Source organism: Tarenaya hassleriana, unplaced genomic scaffold, assembly GCF_000463585.1.
Source record: "Tarenaya hassleriana unplaced genomic scaffold, ASM46358v1 Cleome61, whole genome shotgun sequence".
Lineage (NCBI taxonomy): Eukaryota > Viridiplantae > Streptophyta > Magnoliopsida > Brassicales > Cleomaceae > Tarenaya > Tarenaya hassleriana.
In genome coordinates, this window is record NW_010968608.1 from 648,654 (window position 1) to 669,298 (window position 20,645).

Sequence of the window (20,645 nt, forward strand, 5' to 3'; positions counted from 1 at the left end):
CGGACAACTTGTAAGGATGAAAGAGTAATTGTAGATATATGCGTCTGGGTTCCGAAGCCTAGAAAAGCAACCATTTGGGCTTATCATCTTAAAGCCTTAGTCATTGGGCCGGTGGACTTTGGCCCATGAATCTGGTATGGTGGGTTAACTTACAAGAAACAAAGTAAGGGTAAAAGCGTCATTTCGTGCCTCCCCGATCTATCGCGGGTATATATACTGACACCTGCAAAAGCTAGGGTATAAAAGCACCGACATTTTTATCCGCCCAAGGGAAACAAGTCATCCGTCCGAAGCTCCGGCGACTGCTCATCGATCTCTTCTTCGACGTCACCGGCTATCGGTAACTGGTTCTTACTTCTCCACTCTGGTTTCGAGTTTTGTTGTTCAGCCGATTTCGTATCGGAATGAAATCCTCCGTTTCTGATGTATTGTTTTGCTGTCGAATTTGGGAATCGGCTATGTGTTAAGCGCGAATTTGGATCTTTATAGCATTTGGGGAGTAGAAATGGCGACATTCGAGCTGTACAGGAGATCGACGATCGGGATGTGCTTGACGGAGACCTTGGACGAGATGGTTCAGAGTAGCACCCTGAGCCCCGAGCTTGCGATTCAAGTTCTTGTCCAATTTGACAAGGTGAAATTTTAACTGTTCTCTTAGATGATGTGTGACATCTTAATTGGTTGCTGGGCTTTTCCTGATTCCTCTATTTATGTAGTCCATGACTGAAGCTTTGGAAAGCCAGGTGAAGACCAAGGTCTCCGTCAAGGTGAACTTTCTGTATTTACTGCTTTTTATGGGTATTGGTAGTGCATTGTGCAATGCTGACACTTAATCAACGGAAAATGAGTAGAAGAACATGGCCAGTTTGTTTGTTTGTGTAGTGGGAGGAAAGATGATTGAGTGTTAGAAATTGTAGCGGCTGGTTGTCAATTGTCATGTGCGTTTGGGAGGTAGAGGAAGAACCATGCTCTGATTTTTTTTTTCTGATATTATGGCCCTCGGTCTGTTTACTTTCATTTGCAATTCGAACCTGTTGAAGAAGGGTTCGCTTGTTTCATGGTATTAGTTGGTTTGGAGCGCACATTTGGAGCCAGTAATGTTGGTATTTGCTAGTTTCTCTCGTTTGGAGTAAATTGTTACATCAAGAAATAGCTATTACCATTATTATTGTCATGAATTGTGTCGGTGTTTTCTTCCGATGTGATATACCTTTGGCAGGTTGACTCGGTCATATTCCTTTTTTTTACTGATTACAGATAATTAGAAAAGTTCATTTGAGATTGAAATGTGTTAATTTGGTCATCTCCTTGACAATTAGGAGTTTACATGATACTATACATCACAGGAAACTTCTTTCTTTTTCCCATGTCTTTTTTTTTGTGGTCTGGATAATGATTTTCGGCAGCCTTCTCTTATAACTTCTTGTTTGACTTAATTGGAAAAGTTCTCTGTCGTGCTATCCTTTTTTGTTCTACAAATTTGGTTTCACTCTCTTCTCTTTGAATTTGACAAATCATCTTGTTAGGTTAGGTTTTGCCACAGTTTTCCACAAGTATTTGGGTTTATGCTTGATAAACTTCTTCTTGTTTGCCCTGCGAGGTACTCAAATTTCGGTGGCAAATAGAAGCTAAAGCAGCAAAGTGTAGCCATATAATTGCTTTTATCATTGCTTGATGACACTTTTCCGTGCTTCGATGATTCTGTTCTCATCTGATCTCAAGAATGTTGAATGCAATTCAGCTACTTCCTTATTTTATTTGGCATTCTACAGGGGCACCTTCACACTTACAGATTCTGCGACAACGTCTGGACCTTCATCTTACAGGATGCGATGTTCAAGAGCGAGGATCATCTGGAGAACGTAAGCCGGGTGAAAATAGTTGCATGCGACTCAAAGCTGTTGACACAGTGAGATGCATTTCAGTCTTTCTATTTGTTGAATATTTCTTGTTGTTGTATTAGATTTCATAATTTCACTATGTAATCTCTGCATTCAGATACATTGTTGAGTTCAAATGGTTGTTTCAAAAGTCAAAAGTAATCAAATTTTAGCCTATTATTTAAATCAAACATCTTGAGACATTCTGTTGCTATGAGAAGGTCTCTGGTCTATGACTTTGTGACACTGTTTTCTAACTCTGTTGCTATCAGATTCATTCATGTCAATTATTTTGTAAGAAATCTAGAGACTTCCACACACTTTGTGCAAATCAACATTTTCTGAATCTGTGAAGGGTATAATGCCCAAACGCTCAATTTGATCTGTGGATTTGGCTAATTGCTTCTGTAGTTTTGGACAAAGCATTTTCCTCAGTGGAACTGATTTGTGTCAAAGCTATGCCTATTCATAGGAATTTACAAGGATCACGTGTTAAAGCTGGAAACTGAGATGTTGGAGGAGTTATTTATATTAGAATCAGTTGAGTTAAACGTTTTTAGGTTCGATTTTTGGTTATTCTTAGAATTTCTTGAGTGACAAATCGAAGCTTTTTTGTGGCTTTAGGAGATGAACTCTAATCTCTCTCTCTCTCTCTCTATATATATATATATATATACATATATATATATCCTCTGTGGTTCTTTTGGGCAACCTTCCTTCAGAAAAGGTGGAAGAGAATACGATTCCTTTTGCAAGTTTCTTTCAGAGAAGTTCCTTTACCGCTTCTGTAATTCTGACTTTGAAGTGCAGGATCGATGGGACACGTTACTTGATACTGTCGTTATCATCTCTTGTCCGATATGCTCATTCTTCAAGTTGGCAACTTTATTTTCCTGGTGAGTGGCAAGTGAATAGGATCATTTTAGCTTCCTGTCACAAAAAAAAAAAAAAATGGAACAGATTCTTTCCTTTCTGAAATTCTTTCTTACGTTGTAGCGGTTGGATTAATCATATTTTCCACTGACTTTAGGAGCAATGCATTTGTTGTGAACATCAAGTAGAGTGGACATTTATGAAGCTTGAATAAGCTTTTGGGATTTCGAAGGAACTGTGGAAAGGTAAAACAGATGGAATAGACAGATTAAAGATTGACTTTTTTTTTGGTGCCCTGAAGAAAGAATCTGTCGAAATGGCTTTATAAATACGCCTACCCACTTGCAATCCGCCCCGTAGGTGTTCTTCAGTGGTTTCCAGCAGACGGTAATGGCCATTATTTTACCAATCTGGACTTGGATTGAGTTATGAGTTTGCATTTTCTGAAATTATTCACAGGGGTTTGGCCTAATCTTGAGGTTTATTTCTTCCCTCTCTCTATGATCAGGAGCCATGGCCACCCCGAAATTTTACAGATTCCAGCTAACAGAAGGGATGGAGCTTCAGGTCTCTGTCCGGATTGTATCGTTTTCTTAGGTTGTCTCTTTCGAGGTTATCTAACTTTTGTTCATCATGTTTGTTCAGATCACTGTCTCTGGCTCTTCAAATGGCCTTGCAAGAGCTGATTTCCGTCTCAAGAATTGTAACCGGACATGGATTCTTCACTGGGGTTGCATATACCAAGGGAACAAGTGAGTGAAAATATTTCGAGATGTGATCAAATCCATTTCTCGTAGATGTCGTATTATTCCAAATAACCGTGTTTTCTTCGCTTCTGTTACCCGCAGCAGCTGGTTTGTCCCGTCTGAACATTCCTCGAGGCAAGGGGCATTGCAGTCACCATTTGTAAAGGTTTAACATCTGGTTTCATGTCTACACTCTCTCTGTGTTTATCCTTTTCAAGAACTGGAAATTTGATTCTTGTTCTCAAAAACTGGTTTCAACTTCAGAGTGGAGATTCTTATGTACTGATCCTAGAGCTCCGGGATCCACGAGTACGTGCCATCGAATTTGTTTTGAAGGATGGTAGTCATAACAGATGGTAGTGTATTTTCTTTCCTTCATTTTTACTATGCCATGCTTCTTACTGATCAACGAAGTAATCGCCATGGATGTCTTGATCTTGATTCATGCCCAGGTTGAAGCTTCACGACGGGAATTTCCGTATCGATATTCCTCAGATTGATCTGCAAAGTTCTCGTCATCTAATACCGAAGAATTTGATAGATCACAGAGCTTATCAGATATGGGAACGGAAGGGCAGACCCCGAAACTCTCCACATGAACAGCAGGTGATTCCTTGGCTTTGTTTTGCTCACCCCTTTATATTCTGGAGGCCCCATCTGTGTATTTATTCACTGATCCTTTGTGATGACCAATTCGTGTTTTTTATACTTTTTTTGTGTTTTGCTGCAGCAAGACTATGAAGCTGCAGTAAGAGAGCTTCAGGAAGAGCTGGCGAAAGGAATGTCTTTAGACGAGCTTCAAAATAAAGATACAATTAAAGATCGAAGACCGATGAGCAACGAACGGAATCAAACTGGATACTTGCCTCCATCATCATACCGGCGGAAGCATGATGTTCAGAAATGGTTGCAGAAATATGCAGAGCCACTCAACAAATCTGGAAGTGTGTCAATCTCGTCACTCGTAGATCTAGTAAAAAGAAGTGCAGAAAATATAGTTTCACAGCAAAGTTTTCATGTCAGAAATCATGAAATAGTGGTTAGTATTTCTCGTTTCGACATCTTTTCGGCTAACGGTATCGAATTCTTGTGAATTTCATGTTCATGAGCTTTTCAAAAGTATTATACAATTGTTTATAGGTTTTCCAGAGAAATATTAGAGGTGATTGTCGCTTGTTGATCGCCACAAACATGAGAGGCTCAACCTTTCTTCATTGGGGCGTTGCAAAGTCTTCATTGAGAGAGTGGTTGGTACGAACCCTCGTTCTTGATTTTGTCGATGATGATTTCTCGTTTTTTGTTTATCGATAGGAAACTGAAGTTTTTCAGAAACTGGCAACAGATTCCTCCTCCTGATGTGGTGCCCGAGAAATCGAAAATGGTCCATGGAGCATGTCAGACTCATTTTACGGATATCTCGAGTCGTGAAGGTTCTTATCAAGTGAGACTCTGTGTGATATTTTCTCCATTCCTTTTTTTCTTCTCATCTCAAACGACGATTCACTCTGCTAATGCGTTCTGTCTTTTTGCATCGAGAAAGTTCGTGGATATAAACTTTAAACGAGGAGGTTTCGCTGGCATCCAATTTGTGATATGGTCAAGTGGTTCTTGGATTAATAACAATGGATCCAACTTCTCTGTAAACATGAAATCATCAGATTCTGGTGGGAATGTAAGTTCATCTGATCATTGCAGGATTAAGAAAATGATGTATTTTCACGAATCGATGTGCTAATTCTTGACGTTTCATCATCGAACATATGGATCTTCGCACAGATAAACGCGGATGGAAAACATATTCTCAAATGGTTGCTCAATGAAATTGCTCAGCGGGAAAAAGAGGCCGAGAGATCGTTGATGCACCGGTAAGTGGAAGCATCAGATTGAGGTTTATTGAATCGCCTTCGTGTGGAGCGATTTCATGCCAATTATATTTACTCATACACTTAGTTTGACAGGTTCAACATCGCAACTGAGTTTACTGAGCGTTGTAAAGATGAAGGAGTATGGGGACTTATCAGTATTATGGTCTGGATGAGATATATGGCCACTAGACATCTCATATGGAACAAGAATTATAATGTGAAACCTCGGTAAATTTATTGCTTCCTTTTATCTTTCTCGATGAAGCGTATACGTGGAATTTCTTTGTTCCATAACTACTTATCTCTATCTTGTCCAGCGAAATCAGTGAAGCTTTAGAAAGATTCACCAATTTGCTGGAGAGAATATATTTGATGCAACCGAATAAGAGAGAAATCACGAGACTAATAATGGCACTCGTGGGGCGTGGAGGTCAAGGTGATGTTGGTCAGAGAATCCGTGATGAAATCCTCGATATTCAGGTACTTACTGTGTTCAAATCTTTGAAAAGACAAAATTTTCTTTCGATATTACAGTAAGTTATGTTTCTTTGTAATTGGAATAGAGAAATAATGACTGCAAGACCGGTATGATGGAGGAGTGGCACCAAAAGCTGCACAATAATAGCAGTGCCGATGATGTGATAATTTGCGAGGTATGTATAATACTTGGTTCCATACCTTTTGTAAATCCGAAATGTCATAACCTCTATCTAAGTGTCGTTTTTCTTAGCTGTTTTAGTCGTTTCCCGAGATTCTATAGAGTATAGCTGGAAAACCTCTTCATATGTCATGTTCTTCTGTTTTAGGCACTCTTAAACTATGTGAGGTCCGACTTTAGGATTGATGCTTACTGGCAAACACTAAAGGCTAACGGTCTCACGAAAGAAAAGCTCTCAAGTTATGACCGTCCTATATTATCAGAACCTCGTTTTAGGAGCGATGCTAAAGAAGGCCTTATCCGTGATCTTACGATGTATTTGAAGACATTAAAGGTACGATTTTGCAGTGCGGTATCATGGATAGACATCTACTTAGTTTGCGTATTCGGCTAAATCATTTCATGAGGGCTCTTGTTTCGACTCCAAGACAAATTTTTGTTTCATTCTAGGCTTTAGTTAGTCTGACATTTTAGTAATCTTTCATTGTTTGTATCTGCATTTCCAGGCAGTTCATTCGGGTGCAGACCTCGAATCTGCTGTCGAAACTTTTCTTTCTCCTTCTAAGGTAAGTTTCTCCTGGTCAAACACCTTCTTCGGGATTTTCTTGACCCATGAGATCGGTAATCATAGCTTCTTCTTTTTTTCCAGGGTCACAATGCTTTGACTATCAATGGGCTATCACCAAAATTGCAGGTACTCATTTTCAACCATGTATTCGTTGAATTGTACATCAAAAGTTGCTTCATAACTTGATTGATGGATCCACTCTTTTCATTGTATCAATAGGATTCTCTAAGTTTGGTCAAGAGGCATATCCGTGACGAGAACTTTGATCCCTTATTGGAGGTTCTATTTAATTCTTCTTCTCCGTCTTTCTTTCCTATCCCTTCTGCTCCTCGTCAGAGTTAAGACTATGAACCCTACTTATTTTTTAGTTTACTGGTTTCTACAGAAACTACTCGAAGCTCGTATTGAGCTACACCCTGCACTACGGGCACCTCGCACAAGAGCAAAAGATTTGATCTTTCTTGACATAGCGTTGGAATCAACAGTGAGAACAACTATAGAGAAAAGACTCAGATCTCTAAATTTCAGTAATCCTCCGGTACGGTGTCGAAAAGGATTCTCTTTCGTTGTACCCAAGTTTTAGGACGTTTCCCTGAAGGTTTGATGTTTTCACGAGCAGGAAATTATGTTTTTCATCTCTTTGGTGCTCGAAAACTTGTGCTTATCTACATTTAACAATGAAGAGATCATCTACTGCACAAAGGTATGATTTTTTTCATTTCACTCTTTTCGCCTTGTAAGTTTTCTCAAGGCTTTCGAAATTTCGATAATGGGTTTCCTTTCGCGTTCAGGACTGGCACCGAGTCAGCGAAACTTACCGATCTAATGATGTTCAGTGGGCATTACAAACGAAAGCAGTTCTTGACCGTTTACAACTAATACTTGCGGATAATTGTCAGAATTATTACAGAACAATACAGCCTACTGCAGAATATCTTGGTCACTCATTGTGTATTGATAAACATGCGGTATACTCAGTTATTAATCTGTTTAACTATATGAAGTTTAAAAGTTGATTTATCGATTCATCAGGTTTTATCTTCTTTTCCAGATCAATGTTTTCACTGAAGAGGTCATAAGGGCAGGACCAGGAGCTGCTCTGTCGACACTTATTAATAGATTCGATCCTGTTCTTAGAAAAATCGCAAACTTAGGCTGGTAAGTTTTCTGTTGCAGCCAAAGTTACATCTTTGATTCTTCCTAGAATCAAAGAGTGCACATACTTTTCCGCATTGAAAATGAACCCTTTTTTGTGTATTTTTTTGCTCTAAACCTTATTTTTCGGGTTCAACAGTTGGCAAATAATCAGCTCAGCAGATGCATCAGGTTTTGTGGTTTGTGTCAATGAGCTTATTACAGTTCAGAACAAAATCTACTCGAAACCGACTGTTATAGTAGCAAACAAAGTGTCCGGAGAAGAGGAGATTCCCGACGGAGTTGTCGCTGTACTGACTCCGAGTATGCCTGATGTGCTCTCTCATGTCTCCATTAGAGCAAGAAACAGCAAGGTTAAGTACCCGTTTGTCTGTTTCTTTGTTTGTAATAAAAAACTCGTAATCGGATTCTTATCTCAGGATGTTGTGTTCTGTTGCAGATATGCTTTGCTACTTGCTTCGATCAGCATGTTTTCTGGAAGCTCAAGTCGAAGGAAGGAAGAGCAATATCGATTCATACCAAATCCACAGATTTAGTTATCAGGTAATCTAATTGTTTGGTTCGGCTTCAATACAGTTTAGTCTAACTAATATGGGTAATGAAAAGCTTTTCTTACCCCTCGGGAAATCTTGTTGTGCCTGCTGCAGTGACGGGATCAGCTCCGATGATTTCGTACGTATCATTCATATTACTTCAGGCCCAGAGGAATATAAGGGGAAAAGTTTTTGCGGAAAGTATGTGATATCACTCGAGGAGTTTACTAGTGAAAGGGTAAGTAAAAACAAGTTCATGTTCACAAAATAATCTAATTCATGACACATTTATTTGCCTGATTCCGATAACGTCTGTTAGGTCGGTTCGAAATCTTGCAATATCAAATTTCTAAGAGGAAAGGTCCCCTCGTGGATCAAGATTCCAATGTCGATTGCTGTTCCATTTGGGTCATTCGAGAGTGTTCTGTCAGACAATGCCAATAAGGTGAATCGATTTCTCTCCTCTGAAATGGGTTATATCCTCCTTTTGCAACTGTTTGTTTTTTGTATATCAAACTTTAGTTCTGATCGGTCACCAAACTAAGCAAACTGCTATTAAACCATCCGTTATATACAGTTAACTCGGTATTAACTCTTGATCCTTAAACTTCGTATGTTATGTCTGTAAGAATAAGTTCTGCGATCCAACGGGTTTTCAGGATGTAGCGAATAAGATTCAGACACTAAAAAATGCTATCAATGGAGGAGACCTGACAAAACTCAAAGCGATTCAAGAAGCTATTCTACAGATGACCGCCCCAATGGCTCTGGTAAACACTTATAACTTAAAAAAAATGCCGCATTTATAAGTATCGTTTCTTGCATAGTTCGATTTATACGAGCTTTTCTGTTCTCTCACACGCCGTGTTTTTGGGTTTTGTCATAGATGAATGAGCTCAAGAACAGAATAAGAAGTGAAAGAATGCCATGGTTTGGAGATGAAGCGAGCTGGAATCGTTCATGGCTGGCGATTAAGAAGGTAAAAAACTAGAAAATTGCTTTCCGGTAGATTTGTTTTAAACTAAGGATTCAAGTGCTAGACCGTCTATTATTACAGGTTTGGGCTTCGAAATGGAACGAGAGAGCTTACCTCAGTTGCAAGAAAACTAAGCTTAACCACGATGCCGTCTCCATGGCTGTTCTGATTCAAGAAGCCATTTGTGGCGATTATGCTTTCGTCATTCACACGAACAATCCCATCTCCGGAGACTCCTCGGAGATATACACAGAGGTGTCGATAAAAAAAAAAACTTTCTCCATTGTTGGTCTTTGCAATATAACCGAATATCTTAAGCATTTTATACTTGTTGCTTTGATTTTTCGTTTGCAGATTGTCAAGGGTTTGGGGGAGACCTTAGTCGGAGCGTATCCCGGGCGAGCAATGAGCTTCATCACCAAGAAAACGAATCTGAGATCTCCAGCCGTAAGAATCGAATTACATACATCTCTTACTCCAATACAATCATCAAGCCGTGTAGCTATACACTTGCTAGATCGGTATACATGTCGAGAGAGTTCATCGAGTGTGTATCTATTACAAATCTAAATAATACGTAATATTAATTATTGATAATTTTCTAGAATATTCTATAGCTCTGATACTAATTACTTGAGCTCGAACTTGTGGTTGCAGGTCATCACATACCCGAGTAAGCGGATAGGATTGTATTCTAAACCATCAATTATATTCAGATCGGATTCGAACAGCGAAGATCTCGAAGGCTATGCAGGCGCTGGACTTTACGACAGGCTTGTTCTTTTCGCCCATTCCTTACATCTTTTTTCGATATCGGGAATCGGGATCTCTCTCTCTCTCTCTGTGCGTGGGTATATATGTCTACTGAAAATCTTCTTCTATGCAGTGTTCTGATGGATGAAGCCAATGAAGTTGTGCTTGATTACTCAAAGGAGAGGCTTGTAACAGACAAGGCTTTTCAAGTGTCTTTGTTCTCAAGAATTGCAGAGACAGGGGATGTCATAGAGAGACTCTATGGTTGTCCTCAGGACATTGAAGGAGTTGTCAAAGATGGCACTGTTCATGTTGTTCAAGCCAGGCCCCAAGTCTAAGTGTTTCATCGTTCAACGAAAGATCATTTCTCGCTTTGGATTTTTTTTTTTACTTTTATTAGAATAAAGTACGAGGTTTGTTTAGCTGTTGTACAAACAGTTTTCCAATAAGATGATTGTATTTCACACAAGAAAAATCGCATTATAGAGAAAAAAAAAACTTAGAAAATATTCAACAAGGCTCATGAAAAGCAAAATAATTCTTAAACGTCAACCATATGAAAGGATGTTTTACTTTTTTATATATGGAACACAGTTTTCAATAATTTAATTTGAAAAGATAAGATAATGACAATTAGAAGAAGCCAATGCAAATTTTGAAGTCTAAATGGTTAGGATTATTGCACTAATTGGGTTTTATGGACTGTTAGTTTGGACCAGGAATATTCTTAGACTTGGCGATGGCCCAAATTGAAAATAAAATAAAATATAAAAATTTATTGGTTCTGGAATAAAATCCAAGTGATTATGTATTTTCAAAAAAGTAAAATTCGAGGGCTGTTGTGTATATTAAAAGGGAAACTAATTGGAAGATTCGAGTTTTTGACTTAAAGAAATTGTATGTAACATTAACAAAATTCTTTTCATGAGAATATATCCGATCTTATGTTTTTTAAATCATATAATTTTTTTTTGGCGGAATGAATAAATACTTTTCAATATTTCTGATAAAATATACTAAAAAATAAATAAAACTAAGGAGACCGGAGAAAGGGCCCATGTGGCGACAGAAGTGAAGAGCCCAGCAATAGGATTAAGAACCCTAAGTCCATTTTTAAACCTCTGATTAAACCTCTTAATCTTCTCCCTAAACACCCGAAATAACCCTTTCCTTTAGTATTTTCTTTCTTAATTAGTTCTTATTTATTTTCCCATATATAAAAACCCTTTTCTTCCTCTTCTCTTTTTTTAATTAAAGAGAAAAATCACTCTCCTCTCCCCTCTCGTTCCGTCTCTGGGGTTTGTTCTTCTCCTCGTCGTCTCTCTCTCTCTCTCCCTCTCTCTCTCTACATACATACATCGTCTCTCTACAACAACTGGTACATAGTCCTTCAGATGCGTACGCACCCGCTTCACCATCTCAGGTATTCTGTTTCCGCGCATTTATTATGTGTTGTAGTGTCTGTAGACATGGATTGAAGATACGTCTGATCTGGGTGCTTTTTGTTTTTTTCTTTGTCGGGACGAAGACCGATTTAGGGTTCTCGATTTACTCGGCCTGGATTGGGAACTCGATTATTTTCCTGTTTCTTTTGATTGATTATTACTTTTGCGTGCTTCTCAATTTCTGGGGTTTCCCCCTTTTCCCCCTTCGTTTTGTAGTGCTTGAACATCGGCCGTACAAAAAACGTCTGAGGAGAGATGGCGACGGGAAGGTCTAGTATGCCGTCGCGTCTCAGGCAACTTCTATCGGGTGAAGGGTCTATCGGACCGTCTATTAGACTTGACGCTGAGCCTGTGAGTTCTCTGGACAATATTTTTCTTTCGGTTCCTGTTGTGGTGTATGTGTATTTAGGGTCTTTTGTTCTATTGAATGACTATTTTCTATGCCCATCACAAGGGTTTTGTTGTTTACTGAAGACTCTGTCAGGGTTTAGGATCAGGGCTGTAATCTCTGCGTGTTAGGATTGGTATGATCTTGAAGCTGCAACTGAATAGGGTTCTTTTTCGCAGTCTGGTTCAAGGTGATGCTTGGTCGGGATTGTTGTAGACTTTTCACATGATTTGCCTGGTTAGGATTATTTGCCCTGAAAGAAACTAGTGAATTCGAAGGGTAGTTTCAGTTGGATAGGATAGTCAGCTGGTGAGATGACAGTGTCCCGTTACTAGGTGGAGTACAATCATATGCAAGCAATCTGTAGATTTTGTTTTCGAATTGGACTCATTCTTGCACCGATTGGAGTTATATGCTCTGTGAGGTGGGTATGCGGTTTAGAGCTTTGTTATCTTCTCCCATAAATTCCTAGAATCTTGGTTGTGTCAAGTATTCTTGACAAAATATTATTAAATCTGAATTACAATCATTTTCCGTCTCTGCCCTTATATGTTCCTCTTCGCATTACTTGCAGCCTCCCGATATCAAAGCATTCATTGACAAAGTGATCCAGAGTCCTCTGCAGGATATTGCAATACCTCTTTCTGGTTTTCGGTGGGAGTACAGTAAGGTAATATTAACTTGGCTGTCTCAATCATTTGGTTTCTTTCAAGTTTTTCCCCCTTCCTGTCTCACTGGATTATTTCAATCCAGGGAAATTTTCATCACTGGAGGCCATTGTTTCTACATTTCGATACATACTTCAAGACATATTTGTCCAATAGGAATGACCTTCTCTTGTCCGATAAAATTCTAGAGGATGATAGTGCATTTCCAAAGCATGCAGTTCTTCAAATACTTAGGGTGATGCAGATAATTCTGGAGAATTGTCCCAACAAGAGCTCTTTTGATGGTCTGGAGGTATGTGAATTAGTCCAGAAGCATACTGTAGTTATGAAAAATTGTAGTTGAACTCATTCTTACTTCATCAATACTGTTATTTTTTTTTTAAATAGAAAACTAGATGCTGTGATTTCTGGTGAATCTGACTTTGGTTGTCTTTTTCAGCACTTTAAACTCCTACTCGCATCTACGGATCCAGAGATTCTCATAGCTGCTTTGGAAACTCTCGCAGCACTTGTTAAAATTAGCCCATCTAAGCTCCATAGGAGTGGAAAGTTGATTGGATGTGGTTCAGTAAACAGCTACCTACTTTCTCTTGCTCAAGGATGGGGTAGCAAGGAGGAGGGACTGGGGTTGTATTCCTGTGTTGTGGCTAATGAGAGAAACCAAGAGGAAGGTCTGAGCTTATTTCCTTCGGTTTTAGAGAATAATCGTGATGAAGGAGATTATCGAATTGGTTCTACGGTTTATTATGAGTTGCATGGACACAATGCCCAGAGTACTGATGATGGAAGGAATCCTAGTTCTAGTTCAAGTTCAAGGGTGATACAGATTCCTGACTTACACACGAGGAAAGAGGATGATTTGGTGTTGATGAAGCAGTGTATAGAGCAATATAATGTTCCTCAGGAGCTTAGATTCTCTCTGCTGACCCGAATTAGATATGCTCATGCTTTTCGGTCACCCAGAATATGCCGTTTGTACAGCAGGATCTGCTTACTCGCCTTCATTGTTCTTGTTCAGTCTAGTGATGCTCAAGACGAGCTCTCATCTTTCTTTGCAAATGAACCTGAATATACAAATGAATTAATCAGGATTGTCCGATCTGAGGAAACAATCCCTGGCACTACAAGAACTCTTGCCATGCTTGCATTGGGAGCTCAATTGGCTGTATACTCAGCTTCTCATGATCGTGCCAGGATTTTGAGTGGATCTAGCATCAGTTTTGCTGTAGGCAATCGAATGATTCTTCTCAACGTGCTTCAAAAAGCTGTTTTGTCTTTGAAAACCTCAAGTGACCCATCATCTATTGCTTTTGTCGAGGCGCTGCTTCAGTTTTATTTGCTTCACATTGTGTCATCATCATCATCCGGAAGCACTATTAGGGGTTCAGGAATGGTTCCCACGTTTCTGCCTCTCTTGGAGTATGGTGATCCGAGTCACATGCATCTTGTATATTTGGCTGTTAAAGCTCTACAAAAGCTCATGGATTATAGTAGCTCAGCCGTGCCATTACTCAGAGATCTCGGAGGAGTCGAGCTTTTGGCTCAGAGATTACAGGTAGAGGTTCATCACATTCTTGATCTGCCTGTGGAGAATGATAGTGCGATGGTGATTGGTGAATCTTCAAGGGACAATGATGAACGGTTGTCCTCCCGAAAGAGACTTGTCAAAGTTCTGCTTAAGGCTCTTGGTTCTGCGACATATACTCCTGGGAATTCTAATAGGTCTCAAAGTTCTCATGAGAGTACTTTACCTGCCACTTTGTCTCTGATATACAGGAGTGCAGATAGATTTGGGGGCGAAATTTATTACTCCGCTGTCACCGTCATGAGTGATATTATCCACAAAGATCCTACCTGTCTTACATCTCTTTTTGAAATGGGTCTTCCAGAAGCGTTTTTGTCTTCAGTGGTAGCAGGGATACTTCCTTCTTCAAAGGCGCTTGCATGTGTTCCGAATGGGTTGGGTGCTATCTGTCTTAACAGCAGAGGATTAGATGCAGTGAAAGAAACTTCAGCATTGCGCTTCCTTGTCGATGTATTTACCAGCAAGAAGTATGTTCTAGCTATGAATGAGGCCATTGTTCCTTTTGCAAATGCTGTGGAGGAGCTTCTTCGTCATGTCTCTTCTTTAAGAGCCACTGGTGTTGAAATAATCATAGAAATTGTGGATAAAATTGCGTCTTTTGGAGAGAGTGGCACTTTGGCAGCATCTGGAAATATCACCGAGACTACTGCAATGGAAATGGATTCAGAAGCAAGGGAAACAGTTGTTGTTAATCATGAGCAGTTTGTTCAACTCTGCATCTTTCATTTGATGGTTCTGCTCCATAGAACAATGGAGAACTCTGAAACCTGTCGTCTCTTTGTGGAGAAATCTGGCATCGAGGCTTTACTGAAACTTCTTTTACGGCCTAGCATTGCTCAGTCATCTGAAGGCATTTCAATTGCCTTGCATAGTTCCATCGTCTTCAAGGGATTTACACAGCATCACTCTTCTGCTCTTGCCCGCGCATTCTGTTCTGCTCTCCGTGATCAGTTGAAGAACGCTTTAAGGGGGCTAGGGGATATTGCAGGGACTTTCTTGTTGGATCCAAAACAATCTCCAGTTGCTGGAATTTTTGCTTCACTTTTCCTTGTTGAGTTCCTTCTGTTCCTAGCGGCATCGAAAGATAACCGCTGGATGAGTGCATTGCTTTCAGAGTTTGGAAATGGGAGTAAAAATGTCCTAGAAGATTTAGGGCACTTGCATCGTGAAATTTTGTGGCAGATTGCACTTCTTGGGGATGCAAAGGTGGATAGCGACAGTGAGCGGGCTGGAAATGTTCCCGAGTTAGGGCAAGCTGAGTTGGGTATAAATGAATCTGGAGGTCAAAGGTTCAATTCTCTTAGACAGTTCCTTGATCCATTATTTCGGAGGAGAACAGCAGGATGGAGTGTAGAATCTCAGTTCTTTGATCTGATAGATCTTTACCGTCTTGGTCGTGCATCGACTGGTTTTCAGCCAAGACCGATAACCGATGGCCCTCCAAGTTCATCAGAGGCTTCTGGTAGAAAGGAACATGACAAAGATGGGTCCTATTATACATCTTGCTGTGATATGGTGAGGTCACTTTCATTCCACATCACATACTTGTTCCAAGAGTTAGGGAAGGCAATGCTGCTCCCATCTCGTAGGAGGGAAGACACTGTAAATGTTTCTCCATCCTCTAAGTCAGTTGCCTCAAGCTTTGCTTCTATTTCCCTAGATCATTTGAATTTTGGAGGTCATCAGGTTGCTCCTGAGGCATCAGTGGCAACTAAATGTCACTACCTTGGCAAGGTTGTTGATTTCATTGACGCCGTCCTTCTCGACAGACCTGATTCGTGTAATCCTGTTTTGTTAAATTGCTTCTACAGCCGAGGAGTTATTCAAATGGTCTTGACAACGTATGAAGCGACCAGCCAACTTTTGTTTGCAGTTAATAGGAGCCCCTCATCCCCCATGGAGACTGATGATGTAAAAGTAAAGCAAGATGAAAAAGAAGATCTGGATCATGCTTGGATATATGGTCCTCTGGCTAGTTATGGCAAGCTGATGGACCATTTGGTGACATCATCTTATGTTTTGTCTCCACTGACAAAACACTTGCTTGTGCAACCAGTAGCAAATGGGGATATTCCATTTCCACAAGATGCTGAGACATTTATGAAGATGCTTCAGTCCAAGGTGTTGAAAGCTGTGCTTCCTGTTTGGACTCATCCACAGTTTACTGATTGTAGTTATGATTATATTACTACACTAATTTCCATAATCAGGCATGTGTATTCTGGAGTTGAAGTGAAAGTCCTTGGTAACGGTGGCAGTGCTCGGGTCACAGGTCCACCTCCCAATGAAACAGCCATTTCAACAATCGTGGAGATGGGTTTCACAAGATCTAGAGCTGAAGAAGCCTTGAGACAGGTTGGAACGAACAGTGTTGAGCTGGCTATGGAATGGCTGTTCTCCCATCCAGAAGAAACCCAAGAGGATGATGAGCTTGCTCGTGCTCTTGCTATGTCCCTTGGAAACTCTGAAACTGACACGAAACAGGATGTTGCAGATGAAACTCGTCAACAAATTGAACAAGAAATGGTTAAGCTGCCACCCATTGAGGAGCTTTTAACAACATGTAAGAAGCTCTTGCAGATGAAAGAACCCCTTGCCTTTCCTGTCAGGGACTTGCTTGTGTTGATATGCTCTGAAAACAATGGTGAACACCGATCTGGTGTTATATCTTTCCTTCTTAGCCAGGTGAAAGGTTGCTGTCCTATCTCTGATGACAGAAAGAGCAATCTTCTCTCTGCATTGTTGCACGTTCTTGCTTTGATTCTTCATGAAGATGCAGGCTCCCGTGAAGTTGCACTGAAGGCTGGTGTTGTAAGACTTGTGTGTGATGTTCTTTCAGAATGGGACTCCTGTAATATTGACAGTGGAAAATGCAAAGTTCCAAAGTGGGTGACGACAGGGTTTCTTGCAATTGATAGGCTGTTACAAGTGGATCAGAAGATAAATACTGAGCTTATCGAGGAGTTGAAGAAGGATGAAACCTCTTTAAACATTGATGAGAGCAGACAAAACAAGTTACAATCTGCTTTTGGTTCTCCACGGATTGTAGATGTTGATGATCAAAAGAAGCTTATTGAGATTGCTTGTACCTGCATCCGGAATCAGCTTCCTTCTGAAACAATGCACGCTGTTCTGCAGCTCTGTTCCACACTGACAAGGACACATTCTATGGCTGTTTACTTTCTTGATTTCGGAGGTGTGCGATCACTGCTTTCTTTGCCGAGTAATAGTCTCTTTCCTGGATATGACTGTGTTGCTGCTAGTATTATCCGTCATGTCCTTGAAGATCCCCAAACTCTTCAGCAAGTCATGGAATCTGAAATAAAGCATGCTCTTGCTACACTTGCCAACAGACACTCGAATCCGAGAATCTCTCCACGCAATTTTTTACTGAATTTAAGTTCAGTAATTTCTCGGGATCCAGTTATTTTTATTCAGGCTGCTCAGTCTATATGCCAAGTAGAGATTGTTGGTGAAAGGCCTTACATCATTTTAGTAAAAGATCGAGAAAAGGAGAAATCTAAGGACAAGGAGAAGGATAAGGATAAGGAAAAAACTGAAAAGGAAAAATCTCAGATCAATAATGAAGAGAAGACTGCATTGGGCAGCTCAACATCTCCTGCTCCTGGGAGCATCAAGAGTCCTAAAGTTCACAGGAAACCTCCAGAGACCTTTGTTAGTGTTGTTGAGCTCCTTCTGGATTCTATTAATGACTTCATTCCTCCTCCGAAAGATGACATGGTTGTAGGTGATTCAGCATCAACAGACATGGACATTGATCTTGCCGTTACGAAGGGGAAAGGCAAAGCTGTCGCCACTATGCCTGAAGAGAAGGAATCTAATTCTCAAGACATGTCAGCATCACTGGCTAAGATTGTTTTTATTCTGAAGCTGTTAACAGAAATCTTGCTAATGTATTCTTCATCTGTCCACATATTGCTTCGAAAAGATGCTGACGTTAGCGGTCTCAGAGGTCCTCATCAGAAGAATGGTCAAGTTGGTGTAATATTTCATCATATCCTTCACAAGTTTATTCCGTACTCAAGGGTGAAAAAGGAAAGGAAATCGGATGGGGATTGGCGACAAAAGCTGGCTTCTAGAGCTAATCAGTTTTTAGTGGCGGCATCTGTTCGATCAGCTGAAGCGAGGAAGAGGATATTTACTGAAATTAACAGTATCCTCAATGATTTTGTAGATGCGTGCAATGGTTATGGACAGCCAGGCAGTGATATACAGATTTTTGTTGATCTGTTGAATGATATGCTATCAGCTCGCACACCTACTGGATCACACATATCTTCAGAAGCTTCTGCTACTTTTATCGATGTTGGCTTGGTGAAGTCACTTACTCGTACTCTTGAAGTTTTGGATCTGGACAATGTAGAATCTCCCAAAGCTGTTACTGGAATCATAAAAGTCTTGGAGCTGGTGACTAAGGAACATGTCCATTCTGCTGATTTAAACTCTAAGGATGAAAATGCGAATAAGTCTTCTGATCAAGTTCAATCCAGAAGAGCAGATAATGCTGCTGATATATCCCAAGAAGAGGAAAGGATGTCTCGGTCCAATCATGATTCGATGACAGCCGAACATGTGGAGAACTTAGGTAGTTCACAAAATTATGTTGGTTCAGAGGCTGTGACAGATGACATGGAGCACGATCAGGAGCTGGATGGTGGTTTTGCTGCTGTGGCCGAGGATGATTATATGCGAGAAGCAGGCGAGGAGGCTAGGGGGCTGGAAAATGGCGTTGGGGCCATGGGTATAGAATTTGAGATGCAGCCCCATGTGCAAGAAAATCTTGACGAAGATGAGAACGAGGAAATGTCTGGTGATGAGGGCGATGATGTAGATGAAGATGAAAATGACAATGAAGACGAAGAAGATGAGGAAGACAATGACTTGGAAGATGATGATGTGCATCACCTGCCTCATCATGACACTGATCAAGATGATCATGAGCTTGATGATGATGAATTTGAGGAAGAAATATTGGTTGAAGATGATGAAGAGGATGAAGATGATGAAGATCGGGTAATTCTCCGTTTTGAAGATGGCATCAATGGATTAAACGTCCTCGACCATCTAGACGTTTTTAGAGATCATAGATTTCCTGATGATTCTCTTCATGTGATGCCTGTTGAAGTCTTTGGCTCTAGACGTCAAGGGCGGACAACATCTATTTACAACCTTCTCGGCAGATCTGGTGACAGTGCTGCACCTTCACAACATCCTCTTTTATCAGGACTCTCTTCCTTATCACTTTCAGCATCCCATAGACAATCAGGTAGGTTCACTTTCGTACTTTGGATGTTTTCCTTTTTGTTATGCTAGATTTATTACAGATAAATATCATTTTTTTAGTTTATATTTGCGTAGAATCATTTAGATCATTTTTTCTTCTTTTACCCTCTTTCTTTTCCTTTTTGTGCTCTGGTTTAGGTTATATAACCAGATTGAATGCGATATAAGACCTTTTGATGAAATACACTATTTGTATGTCTGATGCAGACTGCCAAATTTTTTTGTTTATCAGATCCGGCGACCAAATGTTTTACGTTTCTATTTCATTTTGGAATTCTTTGTTAATCAATATTTTTTTCCCTTTGTAGGAAATATGCGTGATCTTGCTGGTGCAGGCAGGGATTCACAGAGTAGTACTCCATCACGGCTGGATGCTATATTCCGTTCTTTAAGGAATGGACGCAACGGTCATCGTTTGAATTTGTGGGCTGATGAGAACCAGCAAATTGTTGGATCTGGTGCGTCTACTGTACCACAAGCTCTTGAAGATTTGCTCGTCTCACAGTTGAGACGACCCAGTTCCGATAAGCCTTCTGATCAGAGTACATCCCCTATAGAGCAGACTGAGGGTACTCGGTTGCAGGAAGCAAATGTAAGGCCTGAAATGCCAGCTGAAAATGCTGCTAATGATACAAATGCCAATGTGTCTGTGCCTTCAACCATAGCCATAGATTCATCTGCTCCATCTGATACAAGAGGAGGCGCCGCGGCTGATTCTGTATCGAGTGTACAATCTCAGTCTGTCGAAATGCAGTATGAACAGAATGATTCAACTGTTAGGGATGTTGAAGCTGTGAGTCAAGAAAGCGGTGGGAGTGGCGCAACATTAGGGGAAAGCCTCAGGAGTCTGGATGTTGAAATTGGAAGTGCTGATGGGCACGATGATGGTGGAGAAAGGCATGAAATACAGGCACCAACTCGTTCAAGGAGGACAAATGTCTCACTCATGGCATCTTCGGCTGGGCGAGATGTGTCTCTTCACAGTGTGACTGAAGTTTCTGAGAATTCTGGCCATGAGGCTGAGCAGGATAATGCTCCAGCCGAACAGCCGGTAAACAGTGATGTTGGTTCTGGATCCATTGATCCTGCATTTCTGGATGCTCTACCACAGGAACTACGGGCTGAAGTCCTTTCGGCTCAACAAGTACAGGTGTCACAGCCTTCTAACAGTGAACAGCAGAATGCAGGAGATATTGATCCTGAATTTCTCGCCGCTCTTCATCATCATATCCGAGCTGAGGTGCTGGC

The 20,645-nt window shown here is 40.5% G+C and overlaps 3 protein-coding genes across 7 annotated transcripts in view; all 3 read left to right on the top strand.

The window, feature by feature from the left end:
- The first annotated feature begins 252 nt into the window (after positions 1-252).
- LOC104799853 (transcription initiation factor IIA subunit 2-like) lies at positions 253-2,083 on the top strand. Of its 4 annotated transcripts, none has more exons than XM_010522529.1 (4): positions 253-347; positions 469-634; positions 717-767; positions 1,773-2,083. In XM_010522529.1, the coding sequence occupies exons 2-4, from the start codon at positions 506-508 to the stop codon at positions 1,911-1,913; spliced, it is 321 nt and encodes a 106-aa protein (XP_010520831.1). In that variant the 5' UTR covers positions 253-347; positions 469-505; the 3' UTR covers positions 1,914-2,083. The 4 variants fall into 4 exon arrangements, with proteins under 4 accessions (XP_010520831.1, XP_019056390.1, XP_010520830.1 ...); XM_019200845.1 differs by having other exon boundaries at positions 490-634; XM_010522528.1 differs by having other exon boundaries at positions 253-340.
- A 595-nt stretch (positions 2,084-2,678) lies between these two features.
- Positions 2,679-10,476, top strand: LOC104799855 (alpha-glucan water dikinase 2). Of its 2 annotated transcripts, none has more exons than XM_010522530.1 (33): positions 2,679-2,776; positions 2,911-3,140; positions 3,262-3,320; positions 3,399-3,505; positions 3,602-3,665; positions 3,764-3,855; positions 3,952-4,105; positions 4,230-4,538; positions 4,640-4,750; positions 4,842-4,940; positions 5,040-5,171; positions 5,276-5,364; positions 5,458-5,592; positions 5,682-5,844; positions 5,928-6,017; positions 6,171-6,356; positions 6,529-6,588; positions 6,672-6,716; positions 6,810-6,869; positions 6,976-7,128; positions 7,210-7,293; positions 7,382-7,558; positions 7,642-7,748; positions 7,885-8,098; positions 8,185-8,288; positions 8,393-8,516; positions 8,598-8,723; positions 8,938-9,048; positions 9,165-9,257; positions 9,336-9,509; positions 9,609-9,701; positions 9,912-10,027; positions 10,141-10,476. In XM_010522530.1, exons 3-33 carry the CDS (start codon positions 3,267-3,269, stop codon positions 10,343-10,345), a joined length of 3,831 nt encoding a protein of 1,276 aa, XP_010520832.1. In that variant the 5' UTR covers positions 2,679-2,776; positions 2,911-3,140; positions 3,262-3,266; the 3' UTR covers positions 10,346-10,476. The 2 variants fall into 2 exon arrangements, with proteins under 2 accessions (XP_010520832.1, XP_010520833.1); XM_010522531.1 differs by having other exon boundaries at positions 3,605-3,665.
- Positions 10,477-11,290: 814 nt separating this feature from the next.
- Positions 11,291-20,645, top strand: part of LOC104799856 (E3 ubiquitin-protein ligase UPL2-like) — a 14,531-nt gene continuing 5,176 nt past the window's right edge. The window contains exons 1-6 of the mRNA XM_010522532.1: positions 11,291-11,430; positions 11,669-11,803; positions 12,415-12,510; positions 12,594-12,800; positions 12,948-19,380; positions 19,706-20,609. Of these exons, the coding sequence (XP_010520834.1) occupies positions 11,708-11,803; positions 12,415-12,510; positions 12,594-12,800; positions 12,948-19,380; positions 19,706-20,609 (7,736 nt within the window). The 5' untranslated portion in view covers positions 11,291-11,430; positions 11,669-11,707. The remainder of the gene's footprint in view (positions 11,431-11,668; positions 11,804-12,414; positions 12,511-12,593; positions 12,801-12,947; positions 19,381-19,705; positions 20,610-20,645) is intronic.

Excerpts from the sequence above, each read along its gene's own strand:
- LOC104799853 (XM_010522529.1), top strand. The coding sequence starts at position 506 with ATGGCGACATTCGAGCTGTACAGGAGATCGACGATCGGGATGTGCTTG. Across the intron at positions 635-716 it reads TTCTTGTCCAATTTGACAAG|TCCATGACTGAAGCTTTGGA; the intron begins GTGAAATTTTAA and ends CTATTTATGTAG. Across the intron at positions 768-1,772 it reads AGACCAAGGTCTCCGTCAAG|GGGCACCTTCACACTTACAG; the intron begins GTGAACTTTCTG and ends GGCATTCTACAG.
- LOC104799855 (XM_010522530.1), top strand. The coding sequence starts at position 3,267 with ATGGCCACCCCGAAATTTTACAGATTCCAGCTAACAGAAGGGATGGAG. Across the intron at positions 7,129-7,209 it reads TAAATTTCAGTAATCCTCCG|GAAATTATGTTTTTCATCTC; the intron begins GTACGGTGTCGA and ends TTTCACGAGCAG. Across the intron at positions 7,559-7,641 it reads TGTGTATTGATAAACATGCG|ATCAATGTTTTCACTGAAGA; the intron begins GTATACTCAGTT and ends CTTCTTTTCCAG.